This window comes from Saccopteryx bilineata, chromosome 4 (genome assembly GCF_036850765.1).
Source record: "Saccopteryx bilineata isolate mSacBil1 chromosome 4, mSacBil1_pri_phased_curated, whole genome shotgun sequence".
In the NCBI taxonomy this organism is placed as follows: Eukaryota; Metazoa; Chordata; class Mammalia; order Chiroptera; family Emballonuridae; genus Saccopteryx; species Saccopteryx bilineata.
Genome location: NC_089493.1, coordinates 273,133,105 through 273,148,866, shown reverse-complemented (window position 1 = coordinate 273,148,866; position 15,762 = coordinate 273,133,105). Strand labels below are relative to the sequence as shown.

General features: G+C 43.0%; 1 protein-coding gene across 12 annotated transcripts in view; it reads left to right on the top strand.

The window, feature by feature from the left end:
- TMC5 (transmembrane channel like 5) overlaps window positions 1–15,762 on the top strand; it is an 81,564-nt gene that overhangs the window by 54,936 nt on the left and 10,866 nt on the right. For all 12 annotated transcript variants that reach the window (XM_066274722.1, XM_066274718.1, XM_066274716.1 and 9 more), the window contains 3 exons: window positions 1,608–1,703; window positions 4,789–4,864; window positions 5,047–5,180. In XM_066274722.1, the coding sequence (XP_066130819.1) occupies window positions 1,608–1,703; window positions 4,789–4,864; window positions 5,047–5,180 (306 nt within the window). The remainder of the gene's footprint in view (window positions 1–1,607; window positions 1,704–4,788; window positions 4,865–5,046; window positions 5,181–15,762) is intronic.

Sequence of the window (15,762 nt, the reverse complement as noted above, 5' to 3'; positions counted from 1 at the left end):
TTGAATCAACTGAAGTTTCACCTTCACTTGTTGTCAAAGTTTTTTTGGTTCAATTGGCCTTTTCCAACCTTCTCTTTAAAAATAAATGTTCTAGAATAAAACACAAAAACTGAGAGTCACTTAAGATCTTATTCACCACAGATAATTTTAATATTCTACTGTATATTTTCCCAGATTTTTCTATGCACATACTGCTTTGTGTGTGTGAGCTACATAATTATCAAAGGCAAAAATGAGGTCACACTGCAAAATCATTGTGGAGTTTGCTCTTACTAGTCTAATCACAATGTTTTGGCACCTTTCCTTGCCAGTACATATAGATTTATCTCATGATTCATTTAACTGAATTTAGTTAATGTACTAATTTTTATTTTAGAACCCAGGTGTACAGAATTGAGGCAGTGGCATCACTTGTCCACCTGCAGTCCTCTTTTATTTACTTACTTATTCATTTTTAAATAATGCCATGAGCATCTCATTCCTTGTGGACATTTACATATTCTGCGAGCTGCCGCAGTGCTGAGATGGCGTGACACATGCTGGTCCTCTCCTCGGTGGGTGGGCTGAGTGACAAAACTTCTCACTCGGTCTTCCCCAAATCACTTTTATTCCAGTCTCTCTCTCTCTCTCTCTCTCTCTCTCTCTCTCTCTCTCTCTCTGGAGTGGAGACAAAAAGGTGAGAGGTTTGGGGGGCGGGGTCTTGACGGCCATTTTTGTTGGCAACTTTTAAGTATGAAGAAATAAAAGTGGTCTCAAGTTTGCTCAGAACAGACGAGGACCTCGGTTTCTTCCTTGTAGATTTGAAAACAGGAAAACACCATTAATTCAAAGTAGTAATCAAAAATTGAAAAGACTCCAATTTATTTGGGTTGGAAGGGACTGAGTTTATTTGGCCATGAAAAAATAAGACTTAATAAGCCAACAGTTAGGCCCTGGCCGGTTGGCTCAGTGGTAGAGCGTCAGTCTGGCGTGCAGGAGTCCCGGGTTCGATTCCCGGCCAGGGCACACAGGAGAAGCGCCCATCTGCTTCTCTACCCCTCCACCTCTCCTTCCTCTCTGTCTCTCTCTTCCCCTCCCACAGCTGAGACTCCATTAGAGCAAGGTTGGCCCTGGGCGCTGGGGATGGCTCTGTGGCCTCTGCCTCAGGCGCTAGAATGGCTCTGGTTGCAACAAAGTAATGCCCCAGATGGGCAGAGCATCGCCCCCTGGTGGGCATGCCTGGTGGATCCCGGTCAGGCATATGCGGGAGTCTGTCTGACTGCCTCCCCATTTCCAACTTCAGAAAAATACAAAAATAATAATAAGCCAACAGTTGTGTAAGCAAGAAAAAAGGTGAGATCATTTAAATAATAAGGTAACAAATGTTCTCTATAATTTTTTAGCTGTACCTCCCCACCCCACCCCACCCATTCGCATGCATTATGTCAATTCCGTTTTCCCTCAATTATTTCTTTAAAAACATGCTTATACTTTGAACTTTTCCAAAATTTTGCAAAGGGACTTATGACTTTATTCCACACTGGTGAGGGTCTCCTTGGTTGATTGTGCAGAATCTTTTGAAAGAGGGAGTTGATGGTTTGGGTGTGAAACTTAGCGTGTTTCCACAGAGTCATTGGGATGAAGTGTATCACAAGTCTTGGCTTACAGGAGTTTGACATTGCCAGGAACGTCCTAGAACTGATCTACGCACAGACGCTGGTGTGGTAAGTTTTGAGAATCGTCAGTGTGCCCAGTGGTCAGTCCCAGAATCTGTTTTTAAAGCTGCGTGGGCAATACCAAAGCCAGCCAGTCTGAGAACTGGGAATGTACCATATGTCCCCTTTTCTTTATGAGGTCTTCAGGCAAGAATCAAAGTAGAGCAGGAACCCCAACCCGAAGGCCCCCAGGCCGTATCTAGACTGCAGGTGTATTTTGCTTGTCTCACAGTGCTTTTTTCTAAAAATGTGAATTAACCACCAATATTTAAAAGTCAGAAGATTTTTATATAAAATTTCTGTCTTCTCTCAAAAAAAAAAAAAAAAAAAAAGGAAGGCTGGAGACCATCTCCTGTTCTAGTGACAATTGGCTGGGTCTTGAAGTGGTCTGAGCCTCCAGCTTGCTGTAGTCCCCACCTTGCTATTACCTTCCCAGCATAGCTTTGCCATTTCATGTTGCCCTCATGGCATTGGTTTTCTGATGGTAGACTGTTTGACTGTGATGTTTCAACAGAAGTGGGGGAATGAAGAAAATCAGGGCTGTTTATTTCTTACACCTGGCCTGCTTCACTCACTGATATAACCCATGATGGGGCCTCTGTAGCCTTTGGGGCTTGCGACCTGTGTTAGCAACTATATATATATGCGTGTGTGTGTGCACGGGTGCCTGTGAGTACGCATGTGTGTTTTGAGACTAGCTGGCTAGTTGCATCAGATTTTTGACAAGTTCACCTAGACATTCAAACCAATAGCCAGTGACTATTTTTATTTATTCGAACAGGATGTAATTAAGGCCAGAATTCTGTATGGTGCATTACAGTCCCAGATTCCATCTGTTGGGGCGTTGCTGATTTGAAAGCAGGGTGTTTGGAGTTAGAAGCAGTCTCCCTCTGTATTGGTTTGTTAGGCCGCCATATCGAAGAAACTTGGATTCTGAGGCTGGCTCTGCTCCTCACTGAGGTCACTGAGCGTCTCTGAGCCTCAGTCTCCTCGTCATGCTATGTAAAATGCACATAATTATAGCTGCCTTTGAATTGTGTTGAGTCAGATGATATATGAAAACTGCTTTGCAATCATCAATATGACACACAACTGGGAAGTGTTTTATTTCCCAACTCATTCAAGCTGCCCTGGGCACTTTAGCTATCTGCAAATAACTTGCTAATGTCAATGAGCTTATTCTTAGAGGTAGAGAGGACTTTTTCTTTCTGTGGTTTAGATGATGCATTGTACACTGTCTGGTTACTCCCTGGCCACTGGGCAACTTATAAAAGCCTTTCACCCACATTATGCCAACTAAGGGGACACCTTTGGGCAAGTTACCCAAACTGTCTCTAAACAGTTTTCCAATCTGTCAGTGGGAGAGATAACAGGATCTACTTCATAGGCTGAAGTGAGCATTAAATGAGAAACTCAAACTAAGTGCTTAGTGAGTACCCGACTCAGAAGGGTTATTGTAAGTGAGGGAAAAGTTACAATCAGAGATGGCTATTGTTACTTCTGGACCTTTAAGGTTTCTGTTAATAAAATGTAAATAAGCACAATTGAAAACACATGTCTTTTTCTTTCTTGGTAGCAATCACAGATTTAACACCTGTGGGTTTTAGGAGACTATTGCCTTTGATGATGAGCTTTAAAGGAAGACAAGATAATAACAGAAATTGAGTGATGTTGGGGATGATGGTAGAGATCAGGTGAGGAACATGTTTCCCAAACCTCAGTCTTTTGTACACCAGCCTGCCTATCATTGGCATATCTACCGTCAATGTAAGAAACGTCCAAATCTGTAAGAATTTTTGTGAACTTATTTGAGCCAAACTGATGACAGTTGCTGGTAAGCAAAACCGCAATAGATTGAGAAAATGCTCTGGAAAATGGCAGTTTCATTACTTATTTTATACAGCAGAATCAAAGGGGAAAGTGTAAGGGGGTTACATGAAATCCACTGCTGATAGATTAGGGAGGCAGGAGAAAGCAAAGCAGGGGACTTTTGGGGATTGGATCAAAAGTAAAACCTATACACATACTTCTTTTACATGGTAGGTAGAGGATTGGTAACAGTTAACAATTATCATGATAATATAATGAGGGGGTTTGTGGTCTCTGCTTTGTTGGGGTGGTCGTGCCCTGAGGGGTCTGGAAAAAGTTACTCTTATATTTCAAAAGCATGTTGCTCGTACATTTTAAAGGTATGTATTGTATGATAGATGCAAAAAGTAACAGATAGGCTGCAATGAGTTACAAGTGAGAAGGCATCCCTCTTCAACTCTCCTCAGTGCACCTGAGCCCAAAAGAAGAGGTCGGTTTGGTGCCAGAATTTCTTTAACTCCTAACACTTGTCAACCTCCCATTTTATTGAAAAAAAAAAAGGAGCAGGCTTTAGACTGGGAGTCTTGGCAGACAGCAGCATTTTGCTAGAATTTAATGACTGCTCATGATGAGATTGACTTTAGATTCAGGTTACTCACAATTGCTGTCAGACAACACTGGTTTTCCATGTATAATTGTAAAATAAAGACTCCTTTAAAATATATTTCAGCTAAGGAAAGGCAAATAGTTTTAAAAATAATATTAAGTAAAGAAAAAGTGCAGTTGATACATGCAGTGTGGACAAAAAAGGGCCGCATCCTAAACCTGATGAGCTCAGGGGAGGCCTGAATGGCGGCCTTATAAACCCAGAGACCGGGGGCTTACACAGCACAGATTGATTTCCTCAGAGTTCTGGAGGCTAGAAGTCCAAGATCCAGGTGTCCGCAAGGTTGGTTTCTCCTGAGGTCTCTCTCCCTGGCTTATAGAGAACCATCTCCTCCCTGGGACTTCACATGGTCTTCCCTCTGTGTCCCAATCTCTTTTTTCAGAGGATTAGATGAGGACCTCTCCCCCCAATGACCTCATTTTACCTTAATTACCTCTTTAAAGGCCCCATGTCCAAATACATTCTGAAGTACTGGAGTTAGTCACTTGTATTTATATACACTTCTGAGGGACACCATACAGGCTATAACACCCCCTTTCCCTTCCCTTCACACCCCATATCTGCCCCTACTCCCTGTGTCTTCCCTGATCTCTGACACTCACGCTCTCTCCCTCACAGGATTGGAACCTTCTTCTGCCCTCTGCTGCCCTTTATCCAAATGATTACTCTTTTCATCATGTTTTACGTCAAAAATGTGAGTCAGTCCGCAGTCGGAACCAATCAGCCTGGCTCGGTCACATGTGACCCAGTGGTGGTTGGAATTGGGAGTGGGGGTGTGGTGGGGGCACTGAGGAGGGTATCACGAAGCAAGTGTCTGTGGGGGGGGGGCCCTCTGGCATGCTCACAGATGGTAGGTGGCTCCTTCTCTCTCTTCAGATCAGCCTGATGATGAATTTCCAGCCTCCGAGCAAAGCCTGGCGGGCCTCACAGATGATGACTTTCTTTATCTTCTTGCTCTTTTTCCCGTCCTTCACTGGGGTCCTGTGCACCCTGGCCATCACCATCTGGAGGTAAGAGATGGTGACTTTAGGATAAGGTTTTAGAGCTGTGATGGGGGTTGGGGGACAATGTTTTAAAATGTAGGCTTTATTATTATTCAGATGTGATAAGGCCAACAGATCGGTAAATGACAAATGACTGCCACTGAAAGATAATTTGTTGCCTTGGCTGGGTATCTCAGTTGGTTAGAGTGTCATCCTGATATGCCAAGGTTGCTGGTTTGATCCCCTGTCAGGGCACATATAAGAATCAATGAATAAATGAGCAGAAAAATGAATTGAAGTTTCTCTCTCTCTCCCTTTCTCTTTTTCTAAAATCAATAAACAAAAAAAATTTTTAAAAAGAAAAGATAATTTGTTATACTCACAGATCCCCCCAAAAGGGAGCATGGCACCCCACGAAGGGTGGAGGGGCACGTAGGAAGGCAGTGAAGTTCGGGAGGCAGGAGGAGCACTGGGGAAAGGTGGCCAGAGCCTTTATCGTGGTTTCTTTTTTTTTTTTTTTTTATATATATAAATAAATTTTTATTTTAATGGGGTGACATCAATAAATCAGGGTACTTACATTCAAAGAAAACATTTCCAGGTTATCTTGTCATTTAGTTATGTTGCATACCCATCACCCAAAGAGAGATCGTCCTCTGCCACCCTCCATCCAGTTCTCTCTGTACCCCTCCCCCTCTCCTCCCCCTCTCCCTCCTTCCCTCCCCCCACCCCCCATAGCCACCACACTCCTGTTCATGCCTCTCAGTCTCGCTTTTATGTCCCACTAATGTATGGAATCCTGCAGTTCCTGTTTTTTTCTGATTCGCTTATTTCACTCCGCACAATGCTACCAAGACTCCACCATTCCGCTATAAGTGATCCAATGTCACCATTTCTCCTAGCTGAATAATATACCATGGTGTATATGTGCCCCATCTTCTTCATCTAGTCCTCTTTTTTTTTTTTACAGTGATTAAAAGCCTTTAAGCAAACTCTTGGCCAATACAGCAAGAATCCATAAATGAGTAGTGTCCTTAACATGTTCCCCAAGTCCAAGTTGGCCCCCTCACCATGCCAAATCCCTGAAAAATGCAACCCAACCACAGTTCAGTCTGTTAGGAGCTGTCACAGGGAGCAGGAGTCCAGGAAAGTTCCCCACAGGAAAAGTCCGTATGGCACTGGAATTGTTGTCACCATTCTATACTTTGCAGCTCATGTCCAAGTCCCAATGACCGCTGCTTCTAGCTGGTAATGATTCAGGTAGACTGGAAAAAGCCATTTGCAGCATGCGTGGATATGGAGCTTCTGTTCTCCTCTGCCTGGAGAGTTGAGACCAGGTTGCTTTTCCCTGGAGCTCTGTGACTGTGGCCTGGTAAAGAGAACCTTGGGATACACTAAGCTGGGTGGCAAAGGTAAATTCATAATACAAGTTGGCAAAAGGAGGAAAGAGAGCTCTAAATTAAGAGTAGGTCCCAGCCTGAAATATGAGTGGGGCATTGAGGTAGGAGGAATAAAGGAAACACTATATATTAAGCAAAGCAGCAGAAAATAGGACTATCAACACCCACAACAGAGATCTTTGAGGGAAGAATAAAGAACCTGACTATTCAGGCAAAACATAGTTAAGTGGCCTTTGTGCAAATGAGATCAGTTTACCTGCTTCTTGGAAGAAATACCCTAGGCTCGTCCACAGTGTCGTAGATGGGGTCGACGGCCCTGGGCACCTTCAGCCTTCAGTGGCAAACCCCAGCATTCTGGGCAAGGTTAGGTCATAGGTGGCTGGAGCAGGCCTGGAAGAGACTGAACCCTCCCTTAGAGGAGCGAGGGGGAAGCCCACCTTCCAGTGTCCCTGTTTCCTCACAGCAGAGGTGTGTAAGCCTGGCAGGCTTTAGCTCAATGACCTTCCTTTCCACTATTGAAGCAGGACCCAGATGGCATCCTATGAGACCCCTTTGGGGTGCTGGAGCCTTTAAGGGTGTATCCTAAAAGCTGGTAGTTCCCCCTGATCTCTATTGGGCTTTTTCTGCCTCTAGGTATCTTAAAAGCCATTCTCAGAAGATCTCGCTGAGGGGTTTGAGGATCCCCATCCGCCTATATAAATCTTTTCCATATGTCTGGAGCTATTTGGAAAAAAGACAGAACAGTGTTATTAGCTAGATCTAATAAAGAAGGTAGATTTGGTGTCTCCTGTTCATCAGCTTTCAAAAGAAATGTAAATTTTTTTTTTTTAAGTAAAAAGCATGATATGGTAGACCCGTCGGAGTCATTGGCCTGGTGTGCAGGATTCCCGGGTTTGATTCCCGGCCAGAGCACACAGGAGAAGCGCCCATCTACCTCTCCACCCCTCCCCCTCTCCCCCCTCCCGGTCCTTCTCCTCCTGCCCACAGCCAAGGCTCCACCGGAGCAAATCCACCCTGGGCACTAAGGATGGCCCCATGGCCTCCGCCCTAGTTGCTAGAATGACTCCGGTTGTAACAGAGCAACATCCCAGATGGGCAGAGCATTCCCCCCGGTAGGCATGCCAGGTGGATCCCAGTCAGGCGCATGCAGGAGTCTGTCTGCTTGCCTCCCCATCCCCATCCTCAGAAATATACAAAAAATAAATAAATAAAAGAAAAAATACAAAAAAAAAAAAAAAAGGGGGGGGGCATTTGTGCTAAAGCACCAGGAAGCATGGAGTGAGCTTGAGTATGTCCTATGAAACATGGAGCTCTATGTTTACATATAAGTCTTTGAAGAAGGAGGAACTGCTGAAATAGTTTGTCAGCATTTGTCCCTAAGACAGCAGTCTTTATAGTGGGAACACCATACGTAAATATTTGCTGTCTGTCTATAGATTAAGGGGGGAATATGGCCAATGCTGAAAAGCCATGATCTTTGTGCCCCTCCCCTCCCCCAACCCCCTCCCTCTCCTCCCCCCACCCTGTAACCCCAACACTGTTGTTCATGTCTCTGAGTCTCATCTTTATGTCCCACCTATGTGTGGAAACATATAGTTCTTAGTTTTTTCTGATTTACTTCTTTCACTCAGTATAATGTTATCAAGGCCCATCTATGTTGTTGTAAAAGATCCTATGTCATCATTTCTTATGGCTGAGTAGTATTCCATAGTATATATATACCAAAGCTTTTTAATCCACTCATCCTCTGATGGACACTTGGGCTGTTTCCAAATCTTTGCTATTGTGAACAATGCTGCCATAAACATGGGGGTGCATTTCTTCTTTTCAAACAGTGCTATGGTGTTCTTGGGGTATATTCCTAACAGTGGTATAGCTGGGTCAAAAGGCAGTTTGATTTTTAATTTCTTGAGGTATCTCCATACTGTTTTCCACAGTGGCTGCACCAGTCTGCATTCCCACCAGCAGTGCAGGAGGGTTCCCTTTTCTCCACATCCTCGCCAGCACTTATTCTGTGTTGTTTTATTGATGAGCGCCATTCTGACTGGTGTGAGGTGATATCTCATTGTGGTTTTAATTTGCATTTCTCTAATCATTAATGATGTTGAACATTTTTTCATATGCCTATTGGCCATCTGTGTGTCCTCTTTGGAGAAATGTCTATTCATTTCTTTTGCCCATTTTTGAATTGGGTTGTTTGTCTTCCTGGTATTAAGTTTTACAAGTTCTTTATAAATTTTGGTTATTAACCCCTTATCAGACGCTATGTCAAATATATTCTCCCATTGTGTAGTTTGTCTTTTTATTCTGTTCTTATTGTCTTTAGCTGTGCAGAAGCTTTTTAGTTTGATAAAGTCCCATTTGTTTATCCTGTCTTTTATTTCACTTGCCTGTGGAGACAAATCAGCAAATATATTGCTGCGAGAGATGTCAGAGAGCTTACTGCCTATGTTTTCTTCTAAAATGCTTATGGTTTCATGGCTTACATTCAAGTCTTTTATCCATTTTGAGTTTATTTTTGTGAGTGGTGTAAGTTGGTGGTCTAGTTTCATTTTTTTGCAGGTAGCTGTCCAGTTTTCCCAACACCATTTGTTGAAGAGGCTGTCTTTACTCCATTGTATTGTCTTACCTCCTTTGTCAAATATCAGTTGTCCATAGAGCTGTGGGTTTATTTCTGAGTTCTCTGTTCTGTTCCATTGATCTATGTGCCTGTTCTTATGCCAGTACCATGCTGTTTTGAGTACAATGGCCTTATAATATAACTTGATATCTGGAAGTGTGATACCTCCCGCTTTTTTCTTCCTTTTCAGGATTGCTGAGGCTATTCGTGTTCTTTTTTGGTTCCATATAAATTTTTGGAATATGTGTTCTATGTCTTTGAAGTAAGTCATTGGTATTTTCATTGGTATTGCATTGAATTTATAAATTGCTTTGGGTAATATAGACATTTTAATGATGTTTATTCTTCCTAACCATGAGCACGGTATATGCCTCCACTTATTCGTATCTTCCCTGATTTCTTTTATCAATGTTTTATAATTTTCTGAGTACAAGTCTTTAATCTCCTTGGTTAGATTTATTCCTAGGTACTTTATTTTTTTGGTTGCAATGGTAAAGGGGATTGATTCCCTGATTTCTCTTTCTGACAGTTCATTATTAGTGTATAAAAATGCCTCTGATTTCTGAGTATTGATTTTATATCCTGCCACCTTGCCAAATTCTTTTATCAGGTCTAGTAGTTTTTTGACTGAAACTTTAGGGTTTTCTATATACAATATCATGTCATCTGCAAATAATGATAGTTTTACTTCTTCTTTTCCAATTTGGATGCCTTTTATTTCTTTTTCTTGTCTGATTGCTGTGGCGAGGACTTCCAGAACTATGTTGAATAAGAGTGGTGAAAGGGGGCAACCCTGCCTTGTTCCTGATCTTAAGGGGATAGCTTTTAATTTTTGCCCATTGATATTATGTTGGCTGTGGGTTTGTCATAGATGGCCTTTATCATGTTGAGGTATGTTCCCTGTATTCCCACTTTGCTGAGAGTTTTGATCATGAATGGGTGCTGGACTTTATCAAATGCTTTTTCTGCATCTATTGAAATTATCATGTGATTTTTCTCCTTTCTTTTGTTTATGTGATGAATCACATTGATTGATTTGCGAATATTGTACCAGCCTTGCCTCCCAAGAATAAATCCTACTTGATCATGGTGTATGATTTTTTCCATATATTGCTGGATCCGGTTTGCTAATATTTTATTGAGGATTTTTGCATCTAAGTTCATCAGGGATATTGGCCTATAATTTTCTTTTTTTGTGTTGTCTTTGCCTGGTTTTGGAATCAGAATTATGCTCGCCTCATAAAAGGAGTTTGGAAGTCTTCCTTCCTCTTGAATTTTTTGAAATAGCTTGAGAAGGATAGGAGTTAGTTCTTCTTTGAATATTTGGTAGAATTCACTTGTGAAGCCATCAGGCCCAGGACTTTTCTTTTTTGGGAGTTTTTTGATAGCTGTTTCAATCTCATTTGTTGTAATTGGTCTGTTTAGGTTTTCTGATTCTTCCAGATTGATTTTTGGAAGATTATATGATTCAAGGAATTTGTCCATTTCATCTAGGTTGTCTAGTTTTTTGGCGTACAGTTCTTCATAGTATTTTCTTACAATATTTTGTATTTCTGTTGTGTCAGTTGTTATTTCTCCACTCTCGTTTCTAATTTTATTTATTTGAGTCCTCTCTCTTTTTTTCTTGGTGAGTCTTGTTAAAGGTTCATCGATCTTGTTTACCTTTTCAAAGAACCAGCTCCTGGTTTCATTGATCCTCTGTATTGTTTCTTTAGCCTCTATGTCACTTATTTCTGCTCTGATCTTTATTATTTCCTTCCTTCTACTAGCTCTGGGCTTTACTTGCTGTTCTTTTTCTAGTTCTTTTAGATGCAGGGTTAAGTTGTTAATTTGAGCTTTTTCTAGCTTCTTGAGGTATGCCTGTAATGCTATAAACTTCCCTCTCAGGACTGCTTTTGCTGTGTCCCATAAATTTTGAGTTGATGTATGCTCATTATCGTTTGTTTCTAGGAATTTTTTAATTTCTTCTTTGATCTCAATGTTAACCCATTCATTGTTTAATAACGTGCTATTTAGTTTCCAAGTGTTTGAATGTTTTTCAATTTTTCTATTGTGGTTGGTTTCTAGTTTAATGCCATTGTGATCAGAGAAAGTGTTCGATATGATTTCAATCTTCTTAAATTTGTTGAGCCCGCTTTTGTGCCCTAACATGTGGTCTATTCTAGAGAATGTCCCATGAGCGCTTGAAAAGAATGTATATTCTGCTCTTTTAGGGTGAAAGGTTCTGAAGATATCTATTAAATCGAGTTCATCTAATATGTCCTTTAAGTCTGCTGTTTCTTTGTTAATTTTCTTTCTTGAGGACCTATCTAATGATGTTAATGGGGTATTGAAATCTCCTACTATTATAGTATTGCTGTTGATCTCGCCCTTTAAGTCTATCAAAGTCTGCTTTATATATTTAGGTGCTCCTATATTAGGTGCATAGATATTTATAATGGTTATATCTTCCTTTTGTATTGCTCCCTTTATCATTATGTAGTGACCTTCTTTATCTCTAACTATGGTTTTTGTTCTAAAGTCCATTTTGTCTGATATAAGTATTGCTACCCCAGCTTTTTTTTCATTTCCATTTGCGTGAAATATTTTTTTTCCATCCTTTTATCTTCAGTCTGTGTGCATCTTTTGATTTAAGGTGTGTCTCTTGTAGACAGCATATGTATGGGTCCTCTTTTCTTATCCACGCAGCTACCCTATGTCTCTTGATCGGATCATTTAATCCATTAACATTTAAGGTTATTACTGATATGTAATTGTTTATTGCCATTTTTTTTCTTTAAAACTGTTTTTCTCTTTTGCTATATTCTTTTTTTCCTTTGATCTGTTTACAACAGGTCCCTTAGCATTTCTTGCAGCCTTGGTTTGGTTGTAGTGAAATCCTTTAGGTTTTTTTTGTCTGTAAAGCTTTTTATTTCTCCTTCAATTTTAAATGATAGCCTTGCTGGATAAAGTAGTCTTGGTTGTAGGTTCTTGTTCTGCATTACTTTGAATATTTCTTGCCATTCCCTTCTGGCCTCAAGTGTTTCTGTTGAGAAGTCAGAAGTCATCCTTATGGGGGCTCCTTTGTAGGTGATTGTCTTTTTTTCTCTAGCAGCTTTTAATATTTTCTCTTTATCATTTAGCTTTGGTAATTTAATTATGATGTGTCTTGGTGTTGGTTTCTTTGGATTTCTCCTTAATGGAGTTCTCTGTGCTTCCTGAACATGTGAAATATTTTCCTGCCTTAATTGGGGGAAGTTTTCCGCTATAATATGTTTGAACAAAGTCTCTATCCCTTGTTCTTTCTCTTCTTCTTCAGGAACCCCTATGATGCGGATGTTATTTCTCTTCATGTTGTCACAGAGCTCTCTTAGAGTTTCCTCAGACTTTTTGAGTCTCTTTTCTTTTTTCTGCTCTGCTTCCATGCCTTTATTTATTGTGTCCTCTAACTCACTGATTCGATTCTCTGCTTCATCCATCCTGCTTTTAATTCCTTCCATTGTATTCTTTATTTCAGATATTGTATTTGTCATTTCTGTCTGATTCTTTTTTATTTCAATGTCCTTTTTTATATTTGTTATCTCTTTATTTAGGTTTTCGTAATGGCCATCTATGGTGGTTCTAATATCTTTGAGCATCTTAACAATCGTTATTTTAAACTCTGCATCTGGTAATTTGGTTATATCTGATTCACTTAGGTCCTTTTCTGGGGATTTATCTTGGTTTATTTGTGTTGTATTTCTCTGCCTCCGCATTTTCTCTTCACGAGAGTGGCTGTGATCATGTGCTCAGGTGCACAAGGGTTGGTGGCCTTGGCCTTTGCCCCGCCCCCGTGTGTGATGTTATGCTCGGTCCTGAGGGCACTGGCGAGCACCTTTGCTCAGCTGCGGGTCGCCGCCTGTTTCCGAGCTTTCGCCCTGCCTTTGCAGGATGATCCCACTCAAGGAACAGCTGCTAGCCTTGGCTCTACCACCAGGAAAGGCTGCGTGCCCAAGCTCAGCTTCGTAGCGGAACTCCGCCTCTTCTGGGCTTTTGGCTCCACCCCCGTGGGAGGAGCCTGCTACCAAGTCAGACCGCAAGCCTGGGTTGCACAGGCGGGGCAGGGATGTGCTCCTCTGCCCTTGCTCCGGGGCTGGTTTCTACCCTTTCTGGATTTCCCGCCCTTCTCCCGGAGGCTGGATTACAGGCTGCCGGCAGCTGAGCTTAGCCGCTTTTGCACGCCCCCTTCTCCCTAGCCGGGCAAGATTGAGCTCACACCTGAGCCCACTGGTGGCCAGCCGGCTTCCGCCCCTGCCAGCAGAACCGCGCTTTTGTCTCCCGCTGCCGCCCGCTCTCCGGTGCGCCCTCAGCCGTGTGGGTGGGGGCGTTGCAGCTCGGACCCTAAGACTCACTACCGTAGACCCGAAAGCTCCCTCCTTCTATGCGACTCTGCTCTGAATGCCGCGGGGGAGCTTGTTTGGCTGCTCTCCTGCTTCCCTTTGCTGGTATTGCTGTTTCCGGGGGAAATATTCACTTCAGCTTTGGGGAGTGACTCGTCCCAGGGGTTAGGGTGGCTATCTCCCAAAAATGTTTCTCCCTATGCCTCCTAGATTGCACTCTCTTCCTGTTACTGTGGTTCTCTCCCCTCTCCCTCCGTCTCCAGGAGCCCCGGGTGAGTGTTTGTGAGAGAGATGTTCTGCGTGGTCCCTTTAAGAAGGATCCTGGGTCTGAGAAATCAGACTCTCTCACAAATAGTATCCTGACTTGTTTCCAGCTAAATACTGTCCTTATGCTTCTTCTGGGGTCTGGGGCTGCAGGCTGGGGCTTTGTTCCTGGGGCTCAGGGCCCTTTCCCCTCTGCTAAACTCACTTCCCGCCACGCGAGTCTCTCCCTGCTGCCGTTCGCTCTGAGAAGCTGGGCAGCCCTCTCCGCGTTTCCGCTTTTCCTACCAGTCTCTGGGTGGCTTCTTCAGCGTTCCTGGGTTGAAGAGTCCTTTTAGTTTAGTCCAAAGTTGGTTTTTCCAGTTGATAGTTCATAAAATTACTTTGTAATCCACATTGGTTCTGGGAGGTAGATGCTGGTACGTTCGCCTACTCCAGCGCCATCTTGTCTTAGCTATCGTGGTTTCTGTGGGGAGGAACAGGTGAACAGGGAAAGCAAGTTCAGGTCGGGCTAGTAGTTTGAATAATTTCAGTGGGCTCTGTGGCATTGGGGCTGTCTGGAGTTGCTGGATATCTGGCCCTGGGGTGTTTAGGGCAGGAGAACAGTGGCCCCAGATGTGAAAGCTGGATAGAGGAGCTGTGGGGTTGGGAGGCGGGGGTGTGGGCTCTGGTTTGCATATGAAAGACTTGCTTTGTCATTTAGCCCTGGGAAGGGCAATCTCTCCAGGGTCAGTAAGGCCACAGTTGCCAAAACAGCAGAGTCAAGAGACTTGTCTAAATACAGTGTTTAACCCAAGTTCCCCAGCAGACATTATAACCAAGGGAGGGAATATGTCTGACTTAGGTGCCCACTATCACAACTGGCAAAGCTTCCTCACTTTCCCCCAGAATGGGGAAAGGCCAGTCCCCCCACCTGGAGAACAGAACTCCATCTAAAATGAAAGGCCCTGTCTGATCAGGCTCTCCCCTACTTCTCCAACCTCACCCCCACTGGCTCCATCCTCCTCTGGCCCCACACTTCCCCCTGCATTCCTGGGACTCTGAGCCCCTCCCCCATGGAGCAGGGTCCTGTATGTGAGGAGCTCTCCCCACTCCCTTTACTTGGGAGCCTCCTTTCCACCCTCTGGTTATTGGTTCAAAATTCATCTCCAAGACCTGACCTTCACAACCATCCTTGTCTGTTGTCAGTTCCACCTCTACTTTCTCTCAGGCCAGTTTCTTTTCTTCATTCCATAGTTCCCAGTCAGAAATGCTTTGGTTTGAATCTCTGTTTAATTGTTTAGATATTGGTTGTCCATCTTTTCCACTAGAATATAAATCTAAAAGGGCAGGTACCCTGTCTGTCTTGTTTCCTATGGATTCTCCAGGGTTTAGTATCTAGCACAGTGCCTGGGACAAATGCAATAAACCTTGAATGAATGAATGAACGAACAAATGAATGAATGAATGACATTGATTTTTAGGGTACATATGGAACTGGAACATTGACAATTCACATGGCTTCAGGGCAGACTGCTCTTTCATGATTTCCTTGCTACTCTCTTGTGTCTCCTAACAGTTTCTCGTTGTCCTCTAGTTCCTGCTTGTTCCTAACAACTGACTGCACGTAGCCATCATTGCCACAACTTCAGGTTCCATCGATTACAGGGTCCCCTCTTCATAATTCTTAGTTCAAGTTCCCAAGAAAGAGCATCTGGTTGCCCCAATTCATTTCTTTGGGCCAAGGTACAGAAAAAGCTGCTGCCTGGTCTTTGGGTTGACTACGGTTGGATCAGGTGGTAGTCTTGTCTGCGAGCTGTTCCTCAGAGTATAAAATATACCAGCTGAGGCTGGAAGAGGAAAAGTCTCCTTTGGAAGTGGGGTGTGGGTGGAGCAGGCAAAAATTGTTGGTTCCAGAGCCCAGAAAGGACACCCTGATCGTAGGAGAAACTAGACCAGAGTCTCACTGAGAGATGTTTTTCTGACCCTTG